Source organism: Rana temporaria, chromosome 1, assembly GCF_905171775.1.
Source record: "Rana temporaria chromosome 1, aRanTem1.1, whole genome shotgun sequence".
NCBI lineage: Eukaryota > Metazoa > Chordata > Amphibia > Anura > Ranidae > Rana > Rana temporaria.
Genome location: NC_053489.1, coordinates 471600350 through 471616530, shown reverse-complemented (window position 1 = coordinate 471616530; position 16181 = coordinate 471600350). Strand labels below are relative to the sequence as shown.

The 16181-nt window shown below is 43.1% G+C and overlaps 1 protein-coding gene across 3 annotated transcripts in view; it reads right to left on the bottom strand.

The window, feature by feature from the left end:
* Positions 1-4739, bottom strand: part of EGF (epidermal growth factor) — a 207314-nt gene extending 202575 nt beyond the window's left edge. Inside the window, exons 1-2 of one of the 3 annotated variants that reach the window (XR_005744232.1) lie at positions 4652-4739; positions 3725-4338 (exon numbers count right to left, since the gene is read on the bottom strand). Coding sequence is in view for 2 of the 3 variants with exons in the window: in XM_040329224.1 (XP_040185158.1) it covers positions 3725-3854 (130 nt within the window). In the remaining variant the exon portion in view is untranslated. The remainder of the gene's footprint in view (positions 1-3724; positions 4339-4651) is intronic. The other 2 variants (XM_040329224.1, XM_040329238.1) reach the window with 2 other exon arrangements.
* Between the last annotated feature and the right edge of the window lie 11442 nt (positions 4740-16181).

Here is a 16181-nt window from a genome sequence, read left to right as displayed (position 1 = left end):
AGACTAGCAGATTTAATTGACTAACCAAAGCTAACACTTTTTTCAAGCAATTACAGCATTTTTTTTTCTTTTGGAGATAAAGTGCTAGATTCAGATCCCTTTGCTTGTTCTCACGGTGGCGCAGCGTATCGTATTTACGCTACGCCAACGCAACTTACAGGAGCAAGTGCAGTATTCACAAAGCACTTGCTCCGTAAGTTGCGGCGGCGTAACGTAAATGGGGCCGGCGTAAGCGCGCGTAATTAAAATGTGGAAGGGGGGCGTGTTTTATGTAAATCTATGATGACCTGACGTGATTGACGCATGCGCCGTCCGTGTACATATCCCAGTGTGCATTGCTCCCAAGTAGGGCGCAACGACGTATTGGTTTCGACGTGAACGTAAATTACGTCCAGCCCTATTCGCGAACGACTTACGCAAACGACGTAAAAAAGTCAAATTTCGAAGCGGGAACGACGTCCATACTTAACATTGGCTGCGCCTCCTAATAGCAGGAACAACCTTACGCCGAAAAAGCTTAACGTAAACAACGTAAATAAATTGCGCCGGCCGTACGTACGTTTGTGAATCGGCGTATCTAGGTCATTTGCATATTCTACGCCGAAAACAATGGAAGCACCCCTAGCGGCCAACCTAATATTGCACACAATTATATGCCGCCGAATTCAAGTTACGCCGGCGGAGGAAGCCTTTTTTTGAGCGTATCTGCCTTTGAGAATCGGCGTAACGATACGCCGGCGCAGATTTGAAATTACGGCGGCGTATCTGGAGATACGCCGCCGTAAATGCTACATGAATCCAGCCCAAAGTTTTTGTATAAATCAGTTAAGTCAGACCATTGTAATCACCTCTGTGAATGTTAAAAAATGTGTCCCAAGCTTCTAACTGCCACATTTGCTGGACAGCTTGTTCTGATGTAAAACAGACTTTCTGGCAGGATCAACAGGAAAAAAATGCAGCTACCACATCCAAAAATTGGTAAGCTGCAATATAACAACGTTTTGTTTTTGGGTTTAATACCACTATAATAGTTAAACAGCCGCACATTTTAGCCCAGGTTCACACTGTGAACCTGGGCTGCGGGAATCAAGCCGTGCGAGTTCAGGTGAACTCGCACATTTCCACTCCCGCTTGTCAGTCCCGATTTCGGCCGCCATTACAGAGACATCTTTGCAATTTCTGGCCAGAGGTCAATGTAAATCACGGGCTGAAATCACAAAAAGTGGTACAGAAACTACTTTTTGAAATCAGTGCAGCGCTGCAGATGCGGCGTCGCACCAATTAGGATGGTGCCATTTCCGGCAACTGCCGCTGATTTGACATGTCAAATCGCATGTCAAAACTCACCATTGGGAACCAGGGCTTAATTAGATGAAAAGTATAAAAATACATCTTAAAAATAATAATGAATTACTAAATGAATAATAAAATACAAGACTTCCTTCACACCTCTGCATTAGCAATGAGTTACTTGCTGATGTGCGGCAATGATTCGTAAGGGTACCCCCGCACATCTCACTAACGTGCATGCATTAGCGCAGGCCTAAATGCATGGTACTGCAGTACCATGCGTTTTGGTGCAATGTAATTTTTAAAAAGGGTCAGTGGTTTGTGTGTTTCTCGCACATAGGGCAACCTGTTGAAATTAACAAGCTGCCCTAAACACACATGCTCTGTCACACCTACATGGTGTAAACAAAGCATAAAGCTTAGCTAATTGTTCCTTTATTGCAGTTTGAAGAAAAAGGGAAGTGGGGACTTTGCCTATAGCTGCCAGTCTGGTTCAAGCTTTCTCTTTACAATGTGTGTTTAAAAATTGCAGCAGCATTCTAACTGGCTGATACATTTTTCAGTTTGTTATAAATGATGCATGACACCTACAACATATGTGTGAAATCTGAGAATATGTCAGCAACTTTAAGTAGATATTCACAGAACAGTTTCATATCTACTGTAACAACATTTTTTTTTTCTCCAGTTAGGGCCCATTCACACCAGCAGTGTAAGGTGCTCATAACACACCTGCTGGTGTGCATTGTGCACGCTTGCTGCAATGTATTGTACAAAGCATTGAAGGGGGTCTTTTTATTAATTTTTAAAATAGTTTTTTTTTGGGGTTATATACATGGCAGAACTTTGTGATACTTAAAATGCAACATGTCCTACTTTTTCGGTGCACATCAACACAGCACACTAGTGTTAACTTAAAAAATAGAACATACAGTATAACAAATTGCCTTGTTTTAATGTTGGGAAAGCGTTGGGCAATGCTGCCCAGTGTTGTCCAATGGGCTGGTGTGAACAAGCCCTTACAGGGTCACAGGGTATCAAAATGTGGATTTCAAAATGCTTTTTATTTATTAATTACTTTAAGGCCCCATTCACACTTTACACTTTCACACTTTTGTGCGATTTTCACACAATTTTGCATGCCACACATAGCGCAGCCCATTCACTTCAATGGGCTGCCCTATGCACGTTTTTTCACTCCAAAAGGTGCACCTGCTTCTTTTTGGGCGACAAGCTTTATGTGATTTTTAAAGATATGTTTCCTGCGATTGCTACATGAATCGCGCCGTGTTTGGGGTGCCATTTAGGATGCAGCAATTGCCATGCAATTTGAAATTGTGGGCAGGATCATGTCGATTTGGTCTGTGATTCCAAATCGCCAAGTGTGTATGGGGCCTAACAGCGAAAAGGGACATTTTAGAAAAATATCAAGTTGAATACAATCACAGTCTTATTCAACAAACTACTACAAAATGCAATTTAGATGATCTAAGCCAGGGGTGTCAAACTCAATTTCATTGTGGGCCGCATCAGCATTATGATTGCCCTCAAAAGGGCAGGTTGTATCTGTAAGATTAGATGTCCAGCGCATCCCCTCCCCTTACATTACAGTGCACCCCCCTTTCCTTATGCTGCTGCTTTAAAGCAGAAAGCAGAATTCCATCGGAGTAAAAGAGAACATGTTCTCTATCTAAACTTGAATGGAGCTCCTCGGGAAAAAGTCAGATGGGGCATACACACGGTTGGAATTTCCGATCGTGTGTACGGGGCTTAAGGGTCTGCAGGAGGACCAGAGGGGAGCTGGAGCTCTCCTGCAGCTGCAGGAGAGGTGCGAGGGCCACAGGAAATGGCCTGGAGGGCCGGATTCGGCCCGCAGGCCTTGTGTTTAACACCTGTGATCTAAGCCAATATTTAATGCCAGATAGGTGCAAGAATTCTGATTGACTGTTGAGGTTCACTGCATGCTACATGTCTTTGCCTTATCAAATAAACCACGTCGGTACAGTTGCCTCTGACTCCATTGTTCTGGTATTTTCTTAATCTGCTCAATAATTTCCTTCCTTTTGACCCCCTTTGTTGATTACATATGTGTACGGATTGCCTCAAACAATCAGAACAATCACATCTCTGTTGAAATGGACTGTGACTATAGCAACTATGTTCACAATTAAGCTTTTCTTGAGAGACTTAGCTTTGAATGAGTGCAAGAGTAAAGAATGATTTATGTGTCACCTTCCGTACTTTCACCTTTCACTCATTCCTAAAGATCCTCAAAATTCCCCATATAGTCAAAGTTTTACATATAAAGGCTTTGCTCCATTAACATATCTGATACCCCGTCACAATGTAATGAAAGGACCACTCGCCCCAACATTTTTTCTTTATCATCAAAATACATTCAATTTACTCATCAGCTAATAAAACATTTACTTACCGTTGCAAGTGGTCTGTCCGTTACCAAAATCACCATAACCTTCTTGACAATCCCATTGCTGTATTCCTTGGGTGCAAAGGAAAGCCGTAAAAAAAAATAATGGCCAGAAAACAGTTAATAAAAGGAACATAATCTCCTCTTCTTGTGATTGCTGTCCATAAGGCTACATGTCACTTGTCTTTCACCCCATGCAGCTGTGTGCATGAAGGACGCTCTGTCTCTTCCCCACAGCCCTTCACAGCCAACAACATTTTCTCAGCAATGCCAGATTTTTTGTTATTCTGCTTTCTATTTACTTCAACAATGCGGTGACCTCTCTCCGTATACAAGCCTCCTAATTAGTTATGCCTCTTGATTTTTTTCTTTTCGAAGCAAAGTATGAAATGCCAGGCACCCTGGTGACGAATGTAACACGTTCAGCAAATACAGTCTGGAAGCATTTCTTTCAGTGTCAGAGCAAACTGCGATGTGATAACCTTCCAGTTCGTGGCGTGCAGTCTTCTATATCAGGGTCTGTCTTTCCCCAAATGCTGCCCCCTTTAAAACGCTTCCTTGCCACTCCTCCTGTCTTCGTAGTGCCAGCCAAGCGGAGCCCGTCTTTAGTCTATTCTATGCTGGGAATGAAAGAATCCAGACTTAGAACAAACACACAAGCACTTGTAACTCTTTCAAATTGTAGGAAGGTATGTTGAGAGGTATAATGAATTTTATTTTGATGACTAGGGGCAATCTATAACAAGTCTGAGACTAGAGAATAATAAGTACATTTGATGTGCTCGAAACTCATTTAAGTGTTCTTTGATTCAAAAGATGAGACAGGTGACTCATCTGAAATACAGTAATCTGACTTATGCTTGGGTGTACGAATTATTGAAAATCAATATGAAAGAGAACAAAAATGACTTATTGCAAAGATCATCAACCTACCTATACAGGTTGTAAACAGCGCACAGTTCTGGCTCTTCACATGATCAGGAAGATATTGAGAAATACTTCGCTCGGCAAATCGTGAAACGGTAGCACTGGCATTTAAAAACAAAACAAAGACATAGTTTACATTATCCTCTTTGAGGTTTGGAATACCAATGTTTAAATGTTTTACTCTAAGGCCACGTACACACGAGGGGACAGTCTGATGAAAACGGTCCGCCGGAACGTTTTCATCGGACATGTCCGCTGGGAGATTTCGGTTTGATGGCTGTACACACCATCAAACCGAAATCCGCGCGGACAGAGAACGCGGTGACGTAGACGGCACCGATGTTCTCTATCGCGCGAGTTCAATGCTTCCACGCATGCGTCGAATCAATTCGACGCATGCGCGGGATTTCGGTCCGCTGGTTAGACGTACTAACCAGCGGACATGCCTGCCGGACAGCTTTCCAGCGGACATGTTTCTTAGCATGCTTATGATTCCACAACCTTTTAGTTGAAAAAATGTAATAAAAGCTGCAAAAATGTGCTATTCTGCTCCAATTTTTTTTCGAAAACATGACACTTAGGTGTGAGTGTAGCTTGACTTTTTGAACTTTCAGTCATTCCACTCTCATGCTCAGTGTTTTTTGTCTGGCTATGTTGCCTTATCTTGTTAGCGTGATAATAAGGATGGCCAGAACGTTAGTTTGGGGGTGGCACAGGACTCTTGGCCTAGGAGAAAGGAAATACAAATCCAGTCCTGGATACAGTACCATATGACCCATATTGGCAGGTGAACAGGAAAAAGATTAGCAAGAAGAGGCACAGTCATGAAATTCCCTAGAAACTGATCATTCTCGGCAGTCCATTTTAAGCCAGCCACCCTTTGCAAAGCTCAGTTGTCAATACATGAGAAACTAAAGGTCTCTGTGTGTTCTGTCCTAAAGTGTGTGTTCTGTTCTATGATGTGTGTGTTCTGTCCTATAGTGTGTGTTCTGTCCTATAGTGTGTGTTCTGTCCTATAGTGTGTACTCTGTCCTATAGTGTGTGTTCTGTCCTATAGTGTGTGTTCTGTCCTATAGTGTGTGCTCTGTCCTATAGTGTGTGTTCTGTCCTATAGTGTGTGTGCTGTCCTATAGTGTGTGTTCTGTTCTATAGTGTGTGTTCTGTCCTATAGTGTGTGTTCTGTCCTATAGTGTGTGTTCTGTTCTATAGTGTGTATTCTGTCCTATAGTGTGTGTTCTGTCCTATAGTGTGTGCTCTGTCCTATAGTGTGTGTTCTGTCCTATAGTGTGTGTTCTGTCCTATAGTGTGTGTTCTGTCCTATAGTGTGTGCTCTGTCCTATAGTGTGTGTTCTGTCCTATAGTGTGTATTCTGTCCTATAGTGTGTATTCTGTTCTATAGTGTGTGTTCTGTCCTATAGTGTGTGTTCTGTCCTATAGTGTGTGTTCTGTCCTATAGTGTGTGTTCTGTCTCATCTTTCCCCTGTTAGTTACAAACATGAAGAAGAAAAAGGGAACTTAGATCACGAGAAGCCTAGCTTGAGATACAAATGGCATATGTCTGAATCTGCCACTCCACTTTATTGAGAGCTGTTTTTCTTACTTTCTATAGTCCCCTCCTAATGACTAACCATACTTTTATTGTTTTATCAAAAGACTTTCAGACACTTTCCAACAAAGCTAATTGATGCGTGCACATCATTAGATGGATCCATAGATGCATAGTATACTGTATATGGTAACCAGTGGCGGCTGGTGCTCAACATTTTTGGGGGGGGCGCAAACGGAAAAAAAATTGCAGCCTCACTGTGCCCATCAAATGCAGCCACTGTGCCATCAATTGTCACCACTGTGCGATGCCATCAAACGCAGCCACTGTGCCATCAATTGTCACCACTGTGCGATGCCATCAAACGCAGCCACTGTGCCATCAATTGTCACCACTGTTCCATGCCATCAAATGCAGCCACAGTGCCATCAATTCGCACCACTGTGCCATGCCATCAAATGCAGTCACTATGCCATGCCATCAAACGCAGCCACTGTGCCATGAATTGTCACCACTGTTCCATGCCATCAAATGCAGTCACTATGCCATGCCATCAAACGCAGCCACTGTGCCATCAATTCGCACCACTGTTCCATGCCATCAAATGTAGTCACTATGCCATGCCATCAAACGCAGCCACTGTGCCATCAATTGTCACCACTGTGCCATGCCATTAAACGCAGCCACTGTGTCATGCCATCAAACGCAGCCACTGTGCCATCAATTGTCACCACTGTGCCATGCCATCAAACGCAGCCACTGTGCCATGCCATCAAACACAGCCACTGTGCCATCAATTGTCGCCACTGTGCCAACTGTCACCACTGTGCCCTTTAATTGTCGCCACTGTGCCCATTGATGTCACTGTGCCCTTTAATTGTCGCCACTGTGCCCACTCATGCCGCTGTGCCTATTGTCCCCATTGTGCCTATTGTCGTCACTGTGCCCTTTAATTGTCGCCGCTGTGCCAATTGTCCCCATTGATGTCACTGTGCCCTTCGTTGCTGCTGTGCCCCTTTCCCCCCCCCGCCCAGCACTTACCTTTACTGGAGTCAGCCATCCACGTCCTCGACCCTCGCCTCGATGTCTTCTCCCGCCCTCGATGATGCTTCAGCCAATCAGGTTATCGGTAGCCAGAACCGGCCAACCTGATTGGCTGAGACGCCTGTCAGTCTTATCCAAGGAACGTACACACCGTGCGTCCTGAGGATAAGCTTCCGGGGACCCGAGGGCTGTACTCGGAAAGCCTATCAGAGCTGTTGGCTCTGATAGGCACTTCCATACAGCCAACCAGCTGCCGTTATTCAGCTGGCTGGCGCTCAACATCCGGCCAGATGAATAGTGGGCGGCAGTGGGACAATAACATAGATTCGTGCAATGCATGAATCTATGTTATTAGACTCAGTGGCGGTGAGAGCCAGAGGGGGCGGCGCTCCAGCGCCCTCTATGGATGAACTGCCACTGATGGTAACATATAACATATAAAACAATGTTATCATTAACTCTATGCCACCGTTTTTTCTTTCCCCTAACATGCCTATGTAATATATATATATACTCACTGGCCACTTTATTAGATGCACCTTGCTAGTACCAGGTTGGACCCGCTTTTGCCTTCAGAACTACCTTTATTATTCATGGCATAAATTAAACAAGGTGTTGGAAACATTCCTCAAAGATTCTGGTCCATATTGACATGATAGCGTCACGCAGCTGCTGCAGATTTGTCAGCTGCACATCCATGATGGGAATCTCGCATCCCAAAGGTGCTCTATTGGATTGAGATCTGGTGACTGTGGAGGCCATTGGAGTATAGTGACCTCGTTGTCATGTTCAAGAAACTTATTTGAGATGATTTGAGCTTTGTGACATGATGCATTATCCTGCTGGAAGGAGCCATCAGAAGATGGGTACAATGTAGTCATAAAGGGATGGACACAATACTCAGGTAGGCCGTGGCGTTTACACAACGCTCAACTGGTACTAAGTCCCAAATTTTGCCAAGAAAATATCCCCGCACCATTACACCACCACCACCAGCCTGAACCTTTGATACTGATGCTTGGTTTAAACTTCAGCAAGTCGTATTCACAACGTCTAGATGCCTAAATGCATTGAGTTGCTGCCACATGATTGGCTGATTATTAATTTGTGTTACAAAGCAATTTAACAGGTGTACCTAATAAAGTGGCCGGTGAGTGTGTGAGCACTGGATGCCCACTGAAATCTTTATCTAAATCTAAATGGGAGTATAAGTCTATAGGAGCTAAAATCTAAGCATACATTTCGATTTTTCCTTGAATTTTTTAAATATACACTACACTTAATAGTTGTTCTGACTAAATCATTTTTTCTCACCACACATCGACATTGGTTTTGAAAGCAGTAACAGTGGCTGTAGTCCCAAAGTCTAGTGCCCACCTGGATCACCTTCTATACAGTCTTTAGTGACACCTATGCTTGCCACTTTTTTTTTAGACAAAATAACAGCCTAATGATCTTCTTTCTATTAACAGCATTGGCAACATGTCTCTTTTTTAACCAACCAGGCCAGTAAAATACCAGCAAGGGGCCAACACTAGGCTGGTGGCTATGAGTGATAGGATCTCCTCTGATGTAAAGGAATGTCAGCAATCACATGCTTAGCTGGACATGGTTAAAAGGCCTGAGTGTTGATTTGATGTAAACTCTCATCATCTATTTATTGATGCTAGATGCTGGCATTAAAAATTTAGAGACAAAAAAGCAGACATCAAAGGCAGATACAGCGCAACTACGATTTTTCGTAGAGTGTATGGCCAATACACTCTACGAAAAATTGTCCAAACGAACTTTCGAAAAACGAACATCCGGCCATGAGCGCGAACGATACTGTCATCATGTAATGACCTCTAAATCGTTCAGTGGACATAAATAACAAAAATTTGGGTCGTTTTTTTTACGTATACCTAGTGCAGAAAGTTCGGACGGGAAACACATTAACCTTCCGATTTATCATTCGTTCGGCAGAAAATTTCCAAACTTGTCCTTTGTTTTTTCGGCTCAAAAACGTCCCAACGATTATCGATTTTGTGCCTATTAACTGTTTGAAAAACGAATGAACTGTCTGAACGACTGATTTTCGCCCGATTTTTCGTATAGTGTATGGCCAGCATTAGGCCTCACCTTCTGCCCCACACACATGAAGTGGCTGCGAATTGCTGGGAAATGTAATTTCAATTTAAAGTTGAACACTGGGTTATAGAAAAACGAATATACCATAGACAGTAAATAAAAGATTGAAAGCTTTTTAGGTTTACATTGACTAGAACAGGTACAGGCCCACTTTTAATTAGAATGTATGCTTGTTTTACCGATTAAGCATAAGGTTAAAAAATAAAAGGAAGGGCAGTAAGCAAATAAGTAGACTGCTGTTATCTGCAAAAATATTTGCATTATTTGCAAAAATAATAAAAAAAATGCCTCAATTTCTGTAAACCACAGGGTAGGAAAATGTATCTACCTAAAGTTCCCTGTACACCATCCAAGTGCCAACTTCCCTCTTCCTATGGGCCTAATAAACACACTCTAGGGCCCAGATTCTCATAGGACTTACGACGGCGCAGCGCCATGTACGCCGTCGTAAGTCCTAATCTGAGCCGTCGTATCTATGCGACTGATTCTTAGAATCAGTTACGCATTGATATCCATTAGATCCGACAGGCGTAAGTCTCTTACGCCGTCGGATCTAAACTGTAATTTTTTTTTGCCTGCTAGGTGGCGCTTCCGTCGAATTCCGCGTTGAGTATGCAAATTAGATGTATGTGCGAATTCCCGAACGTACGTGTGGCCGACAAAGGTAAAGTTACGACGTTTACGTTAGGCTTATCCCGGCGTAAAGTTGCCCCTGCCATATGAGGCGCAGCCAATGTTAAGTATGGCCGTCGTTCCCGCGTTGAAATTTTAAAAAGTTATGTCGTTTGCGTAAGTCGGCCGTGAATGGGGCTGGACGTCATTTACGTTCACGTCGAAACCAATGACGTCCTTGCGACGTCATTTGGAGCAATGCACACTGGGATATTTTACAATCGGCGCATGCGCAGTTCGTTCGGCGCCGGGACGCGCTTCATTTAAATGATACATGCCCCCTACCCGCTGAATTTGAATTCCGCCGGGTGATTTACGCTACGCCGCCGCAACTTTACAGGCAAGTACTTTGTGAATAAAGCACTTGCCTGAAAAACTTGCGGCGGCGTAACGTAAATCGGATACGTTACGCCGCCGCAGAGATACGCCCAGTGTACAAGAATCTGGGCCTAGGTGTTCTCCTTGTTCTGTTTGCTCTGGATATAATTATTTAGTGATAATAAGAACTCTCTCCCTAAATCTCTATTTTGAGATCTTAAGCTTCCGTTTCAAATTCAGGGCGGTATTAAACCCAAAAGCAAACATTTATTTTAATGCAGCTTACCAATCCTTAGATGTGATGGCTGCATTAGTTTTCTTTTTAAGGCATTCTTTGCTTTATTTTCTAATGATGATCCGGCAAGTAAAGCTAATTATTTTTCAACAGAACAAGCTATACTGTAGTTGTAACAGAGGGTTGAGAAAAACCATGTAATACTGAAAGGGGTGCTTACGAGAATCGTTTTTTATCAATTTATGTAAAACACTTATCCAAAAATAAAAAAAAAGGTTGTAACCACTTAAAACGTGTGATCTAGAGTTTGGTTTCAAAATATTAATGTATCTAAATCTGCTAGTGCATCTAACACTCACCACCCCCAGATTAACAATGCAGCTTTCTAAAGGTGTCTCTGTTGCTCCTACATTAAAGGATAAGTTCACTCATTCACTTTTACTTAAAGGGGTTGTAAAGGTTTGTTTTTTATTTTCTAAATAGGTTCCTTTAAGCTAGTGCATTGTTGGTTTACTTACCTTTTCCTTTGATTTCCCTTCTTAATTTTTTTTTTCCTTGCTTTCTTTGTCTGAATTTCTTACTTCCTGTTCCTTCTCAGTAAGGTGTTCAGTAAGCTGTTCTAAATGACTTTCCACCGCTCAGATGATGGTGAAAAGCTTATGGAGGAGGAACAGGAAGTGAGAAATTCAAACAAAGAAAAAACCCATTTCGAAGGGAAATTGAAGGAAAAGGTAAGTGAACCAACAATGCACTAGCTTAAAGGAACCTATTTAGAAAATAAAAGACGAACCTTTACAACCCCTTTAAAGCATTTCTGTGTTGAACAAATTCATTGAATTTTCTACACTTTTGAACATTGATTTGGCAAATAGAACACTCCATACAGGGAAAGAACCACCCATATCTTGAAAGAAGGAAGGTTTCTTAGGGGTTCTATCACATTGGGGGCCACCTGTAGTCTCAGAGGAGGAATTCCTCCATGCACTACAGGAGGAGCATCTGGCATTAGGGGCACAATACGCTATCATTACTTACTACTCCCCAATGCTTGTGTTGTCTTTGCTTGATAGCATAATGTTGGGAGGAATATGTGGTCCGGAAAGTAAATCCAGAGGCAAAAGCTTCCATTTGCTTAGTGTCACTGGATACCAACATATCCTCTTTATTCCTTTCGTCTGCAACCTTAAAGGGGTTGTAAAGGTTTGTCTTTTATTTTCTAAATACCGTATTTATCGGCGTATACCGCGCACTTTTTTGCCCTGAAAATCAGGGCAAAATCGTGGGTGCGCGGTATATGCCGATACCCGCTTTCCCGCGCCGAGTTTGAATACTGCACCGGCATATACCGAGCGCAGTACACTCGTGTATAGTCGGGCAGTCTCAGCTCCTCTCGCGCTCACGTCCTGGACGTGAGCGCGAGTGTAGCCGAGCCTGCCCGACTATACACGAGTGTACTGCGCTCGGTATATGCCGGCGCAGTATTCAAACTCGGCGCGGGAAACGAGCGGGGAGGACGGCGCAGAAGGACGCCGGACCCGACGAAGAGGACACTAGAAGCCGCAGACGGACGCCGGACCAGACGAGGCCGCCGATGGACGCCGCGCAAGACACCAAAACTGTAAGTACAAAAATCTTTTTTCCACAGGAATGCGGGTCCACTTTAGGGGTGCGCGCTATACGCCGGAGCGCGCAATACCCCGATAAATACGGGTTCCTTTAAGCTAGTGCATTGTTGGTTCACTTACCTTTTCCTTCCATTTCCCTTCTAAATGTTTTTTTTCTTTGTTTGAATTTCTCACTTCCTGTTTCTCCTCCGTAAGCTTTCCACCATCATCCGAGCGGTGGAAAGTCATTTAGAACAGCTTACTGAACACCTTACTGAGGAGAAACAGGAAGTGAGAAATTCAGACAAGGAAAAAAAACATTTAGAAGGGAAATCAAAGGAAAAGGCAAGTGAACCAACAATGCACTAGCTTAAAGGAACCTATTTAGAAAATAAAAAACGAACCTTTAGAACCCCTTTAACATTAAATCGTTATCACTTGTCCTTCTAAAAACGTGGTGTACCTTTTTCCATGTCGTTTACAATATATAGGCTGCACAATACGTACACTACAGACGAGACGTGGTGAACATGTAGCTATCATTAGGAAGGGCTTTCCCAACCATAACTTGATCAGAGAAATTTCTAAACTCGAAACATGGTGGATCTATACAGGTAAAACTTACGTGCCATTCGGTATGAACATTGAATGGGATGTAAATCCATTCATTAGAAAGGGATACGTTTTTCTGTCATTTGAGTGCAGTTGTGCTTATTGCCTAGCCCACTGTTATTTTATTTGTTTTTACTTGGATCTATAACCAATTAATTTGTTCACATTTTTTAAACTGTTTTGTATGAGTTTTTACGTGCTGTTCTTTATATTTGTGCATTGTGTCTTTGTTTCAGTGTGCCCTGTTTTCTAACCACAATATGGCGCAGCCTCCTGATACATCATAGGTCTAATCAGGCTGACCTTTATCAGTTTTTTCCACTTTTTTAAAATCATGATTTGATTATAAGTTTAAAATTTGATTTGGAGGTTAGTTTCTTCTTTCTCTAAATTAACTACGTTTTTATACTTAATAGGGTATGGAAATATTGTCTTTTTCCTATCGGGAATGCTTCCCTTTGATTTGGGAGGAGTTTCCAGTTCCCTTCCTGAGTTTGAAATGCAATTGTTGCCGCCAATACTGCCTACTGCCATCCCCTATATATAGAGTCCTGTCACTCACTGGCCATTCCCTAACAATGTCATTGATGACGAAATGCATAGATAGAAGTCGTGGCGTGTCACATCATCGTGCATCGGGATGCAGGAGCCATTTTGTTGTTTGGAAACTTGTGGTTATTTCAACATGCAGATTTTTACCTTTTATTGAAGTGAGTTCAATACTTTTAAACAATTGAATCTTTGAGAAATTACTGCACTATGTTATGCATTCTGCGTTTTTCCCTAAAACACATCTGGGAGATCTTAGTGGAGATTATCGGAGTAGGAGAGTTGTATTAAGAGGGTGGTGAAGCATTGGATACCCGGTCTGGAGTGTGTTCCATATTGCGTGTTTGACCTTCCGCTGTGGGCATCCACACTTGATGGTAAGAGACAGTGTGATTGGGTGTTGGTGATGGCAGCGCCTTTGATGTAAAGGCCATGTATGGACTCTTTCATGTGTAGAATTGGATGTCACAATCTAGTCCTTATATAGTGCTGCACCTCTAGTATACGTATTTACATGTATTGGGGGGTTTTTCAGAAACATTGTGCTAGCAGCTATTACCTCCTTTCATTACCTATTTTCATAAATTACCACCTAGCACAGCTAGCTAAATATATATATATATATATATATATATATATATATATATATACCATAAAAGTCCAAATGAAACACTAATAAAATAGTGTAAACTGTATGTGATAAAGTCCACAAAAACAGTTGAGTCCACTAGAGTTAGTCCACTAGAGGGAACATTGGTTGCAGCCCAGTAGCTATCCTAGTAATAATGGACTGAAGGCATTGCCTCCTTGAGATCTTTTGTGGAGGTGGCTGGTCAGGCAGGGGTGACAATTGGGACCCAGCTCCATGCTCCGGGGGAAACGTGCACCCCCCCCCCCCATACACCTGGATAGGAAGGGTGGTGGGGCAGCATATGCGGCAACTGTGATACCATACGGCATGTGACAAATTAATGTCCATAAATAGAAGTAAAAAAATATAGAGGAAATAAAGTTCTTAAAGGGACAACAAGGCTCCTATTCACCCGTGTAGTGAAAAGAGGAGATGAACCTTATTGATCCACCAATAAGTCCAAGGTTCTATAGGTGACTATCCCAAAGCAGTGATCCACCACCGAGAGTAAGTATAGCCTCTTACCGGATGTCCGGCGGTCTCTTAATTAAAAGAAGACCCCAGAAAGCATATAAAGATGAACCGTTGGAAATCAGAGTGCAGGTGGGCTGAGCTGGAAACCAATCTTTATCTCATTCCGGTGCTTGCAAACTCGATTATCAGGTACCATGGAAAAACATATGGGAACCGCAATAGTGTAAAACCATAGATACATTTATTTTTAAAAGAAAAGTCAAAAACACACTTACATTTAAACAGTGTTATAAGGGCATGTCTAATTGGAGCTCCGGCCGGAAGCTGTCCAAACTGACCCGTCCAAATGGTGAAGAAGTCGTGCAAGAATACGGGGGGTGATCCGATGCCGCACTCGTTCCGCCCGACCGGTTTCGCGATAAATCGCTTCCTCTGGGGCACGGGTGACACACCAGATCAACCCCCCTTAAATAACAGTCCCTATCATGGGATAAAACAGCGCCACGGGCGCGCATGCGCACTGACAGCGCAGACCAAGCCTCGATCTGGGCTGTCAGTGAGTCATAATAATCCATTGTGCCCCGCGGGCTGAAACCATATAAAAACAAACTGTAACTGGCCATATGTACTCCAGGGCTGGTGGACCAGGCGAAAGGCCCCGCATTGCCTTTCGCCTGGTCCACCAGCCCTGGAGTACATATGGCCAGTTACAGTTTGTTTTTATATGGTTTCAGCCCGCAGGGCACAATGGATTATTATGGCTCACTGACAGCCCAGATCGAGGCTTGGTCTGCGCTGTCAGTGCGCATGCGCGCCCGTGGCGCTGTTTTATCCCATGATAGGGACTGTTATTTAAGGGGGGTTGATCTGGTGTGTCACCCGTGCCCCAGAGGAAGCGATTTATCGCGAAACCGGTCGGGCGGAACGAGTGCGGCATCGGATCACCCCCCGTATTCTTGCACGACTTCTTCACCATTTGGACGGGTCAGTTTGGACAGCTTCCGGCCGGAGCTCCAATTAGACATGCCCTTATAACACTGTTTAAATGTAAGTGTGTTTTTGACTTTTCTTTTAAAAATAAACGTATCTATGGTTTTACACTATTGCGGTTCCCATATGTTTTTCCATGGTACCTGATAATCGAGTTTGCAAGCACCGGAATGAGATAAAGATTGGTTTCCAGCTCAGCCCACCTGCACTCTGATTTCCAACGGTTCATCTTTATATGCTTTCTGGGGTCTTCTTTTAATTAAGAGACCGCCGGACATCCGGTAAGAGGCTATACTTACTCTCGGTGGTGGATCACTGCTTTGGGATAGTCACCTATAGAACCTTGGACTTATTGGTGGATCAATAAGGTTCATCTCCTCTTTTCACTACACGGGTGAATAGGAGCCTTGTTGTCCCTTTAAGAACTTTATTTCCTCTATATTTTTTTACTTCTATTTATGGACATTAATTTGTCACATGCCGTATGGTATCATATTTCGTATTATTTTATTTAGCGCATCTTGTTCTTTTTCCTATGTTATCACTGTTCTACCACATACAGTAAGGTGCAGCTTCATTTGTTCATAATAGTATTCTTTAGGAGTACCATTACACTGTATTTGTATTTTTATTAGCGCAGTTGCTCCCCAATTCTTTTTCCATATGCGGCAACTGATCCCCTCAATTTTCCTCCTGCAGCCATTGAAAGCCAGCTTCTCCCCCCCCCCCAC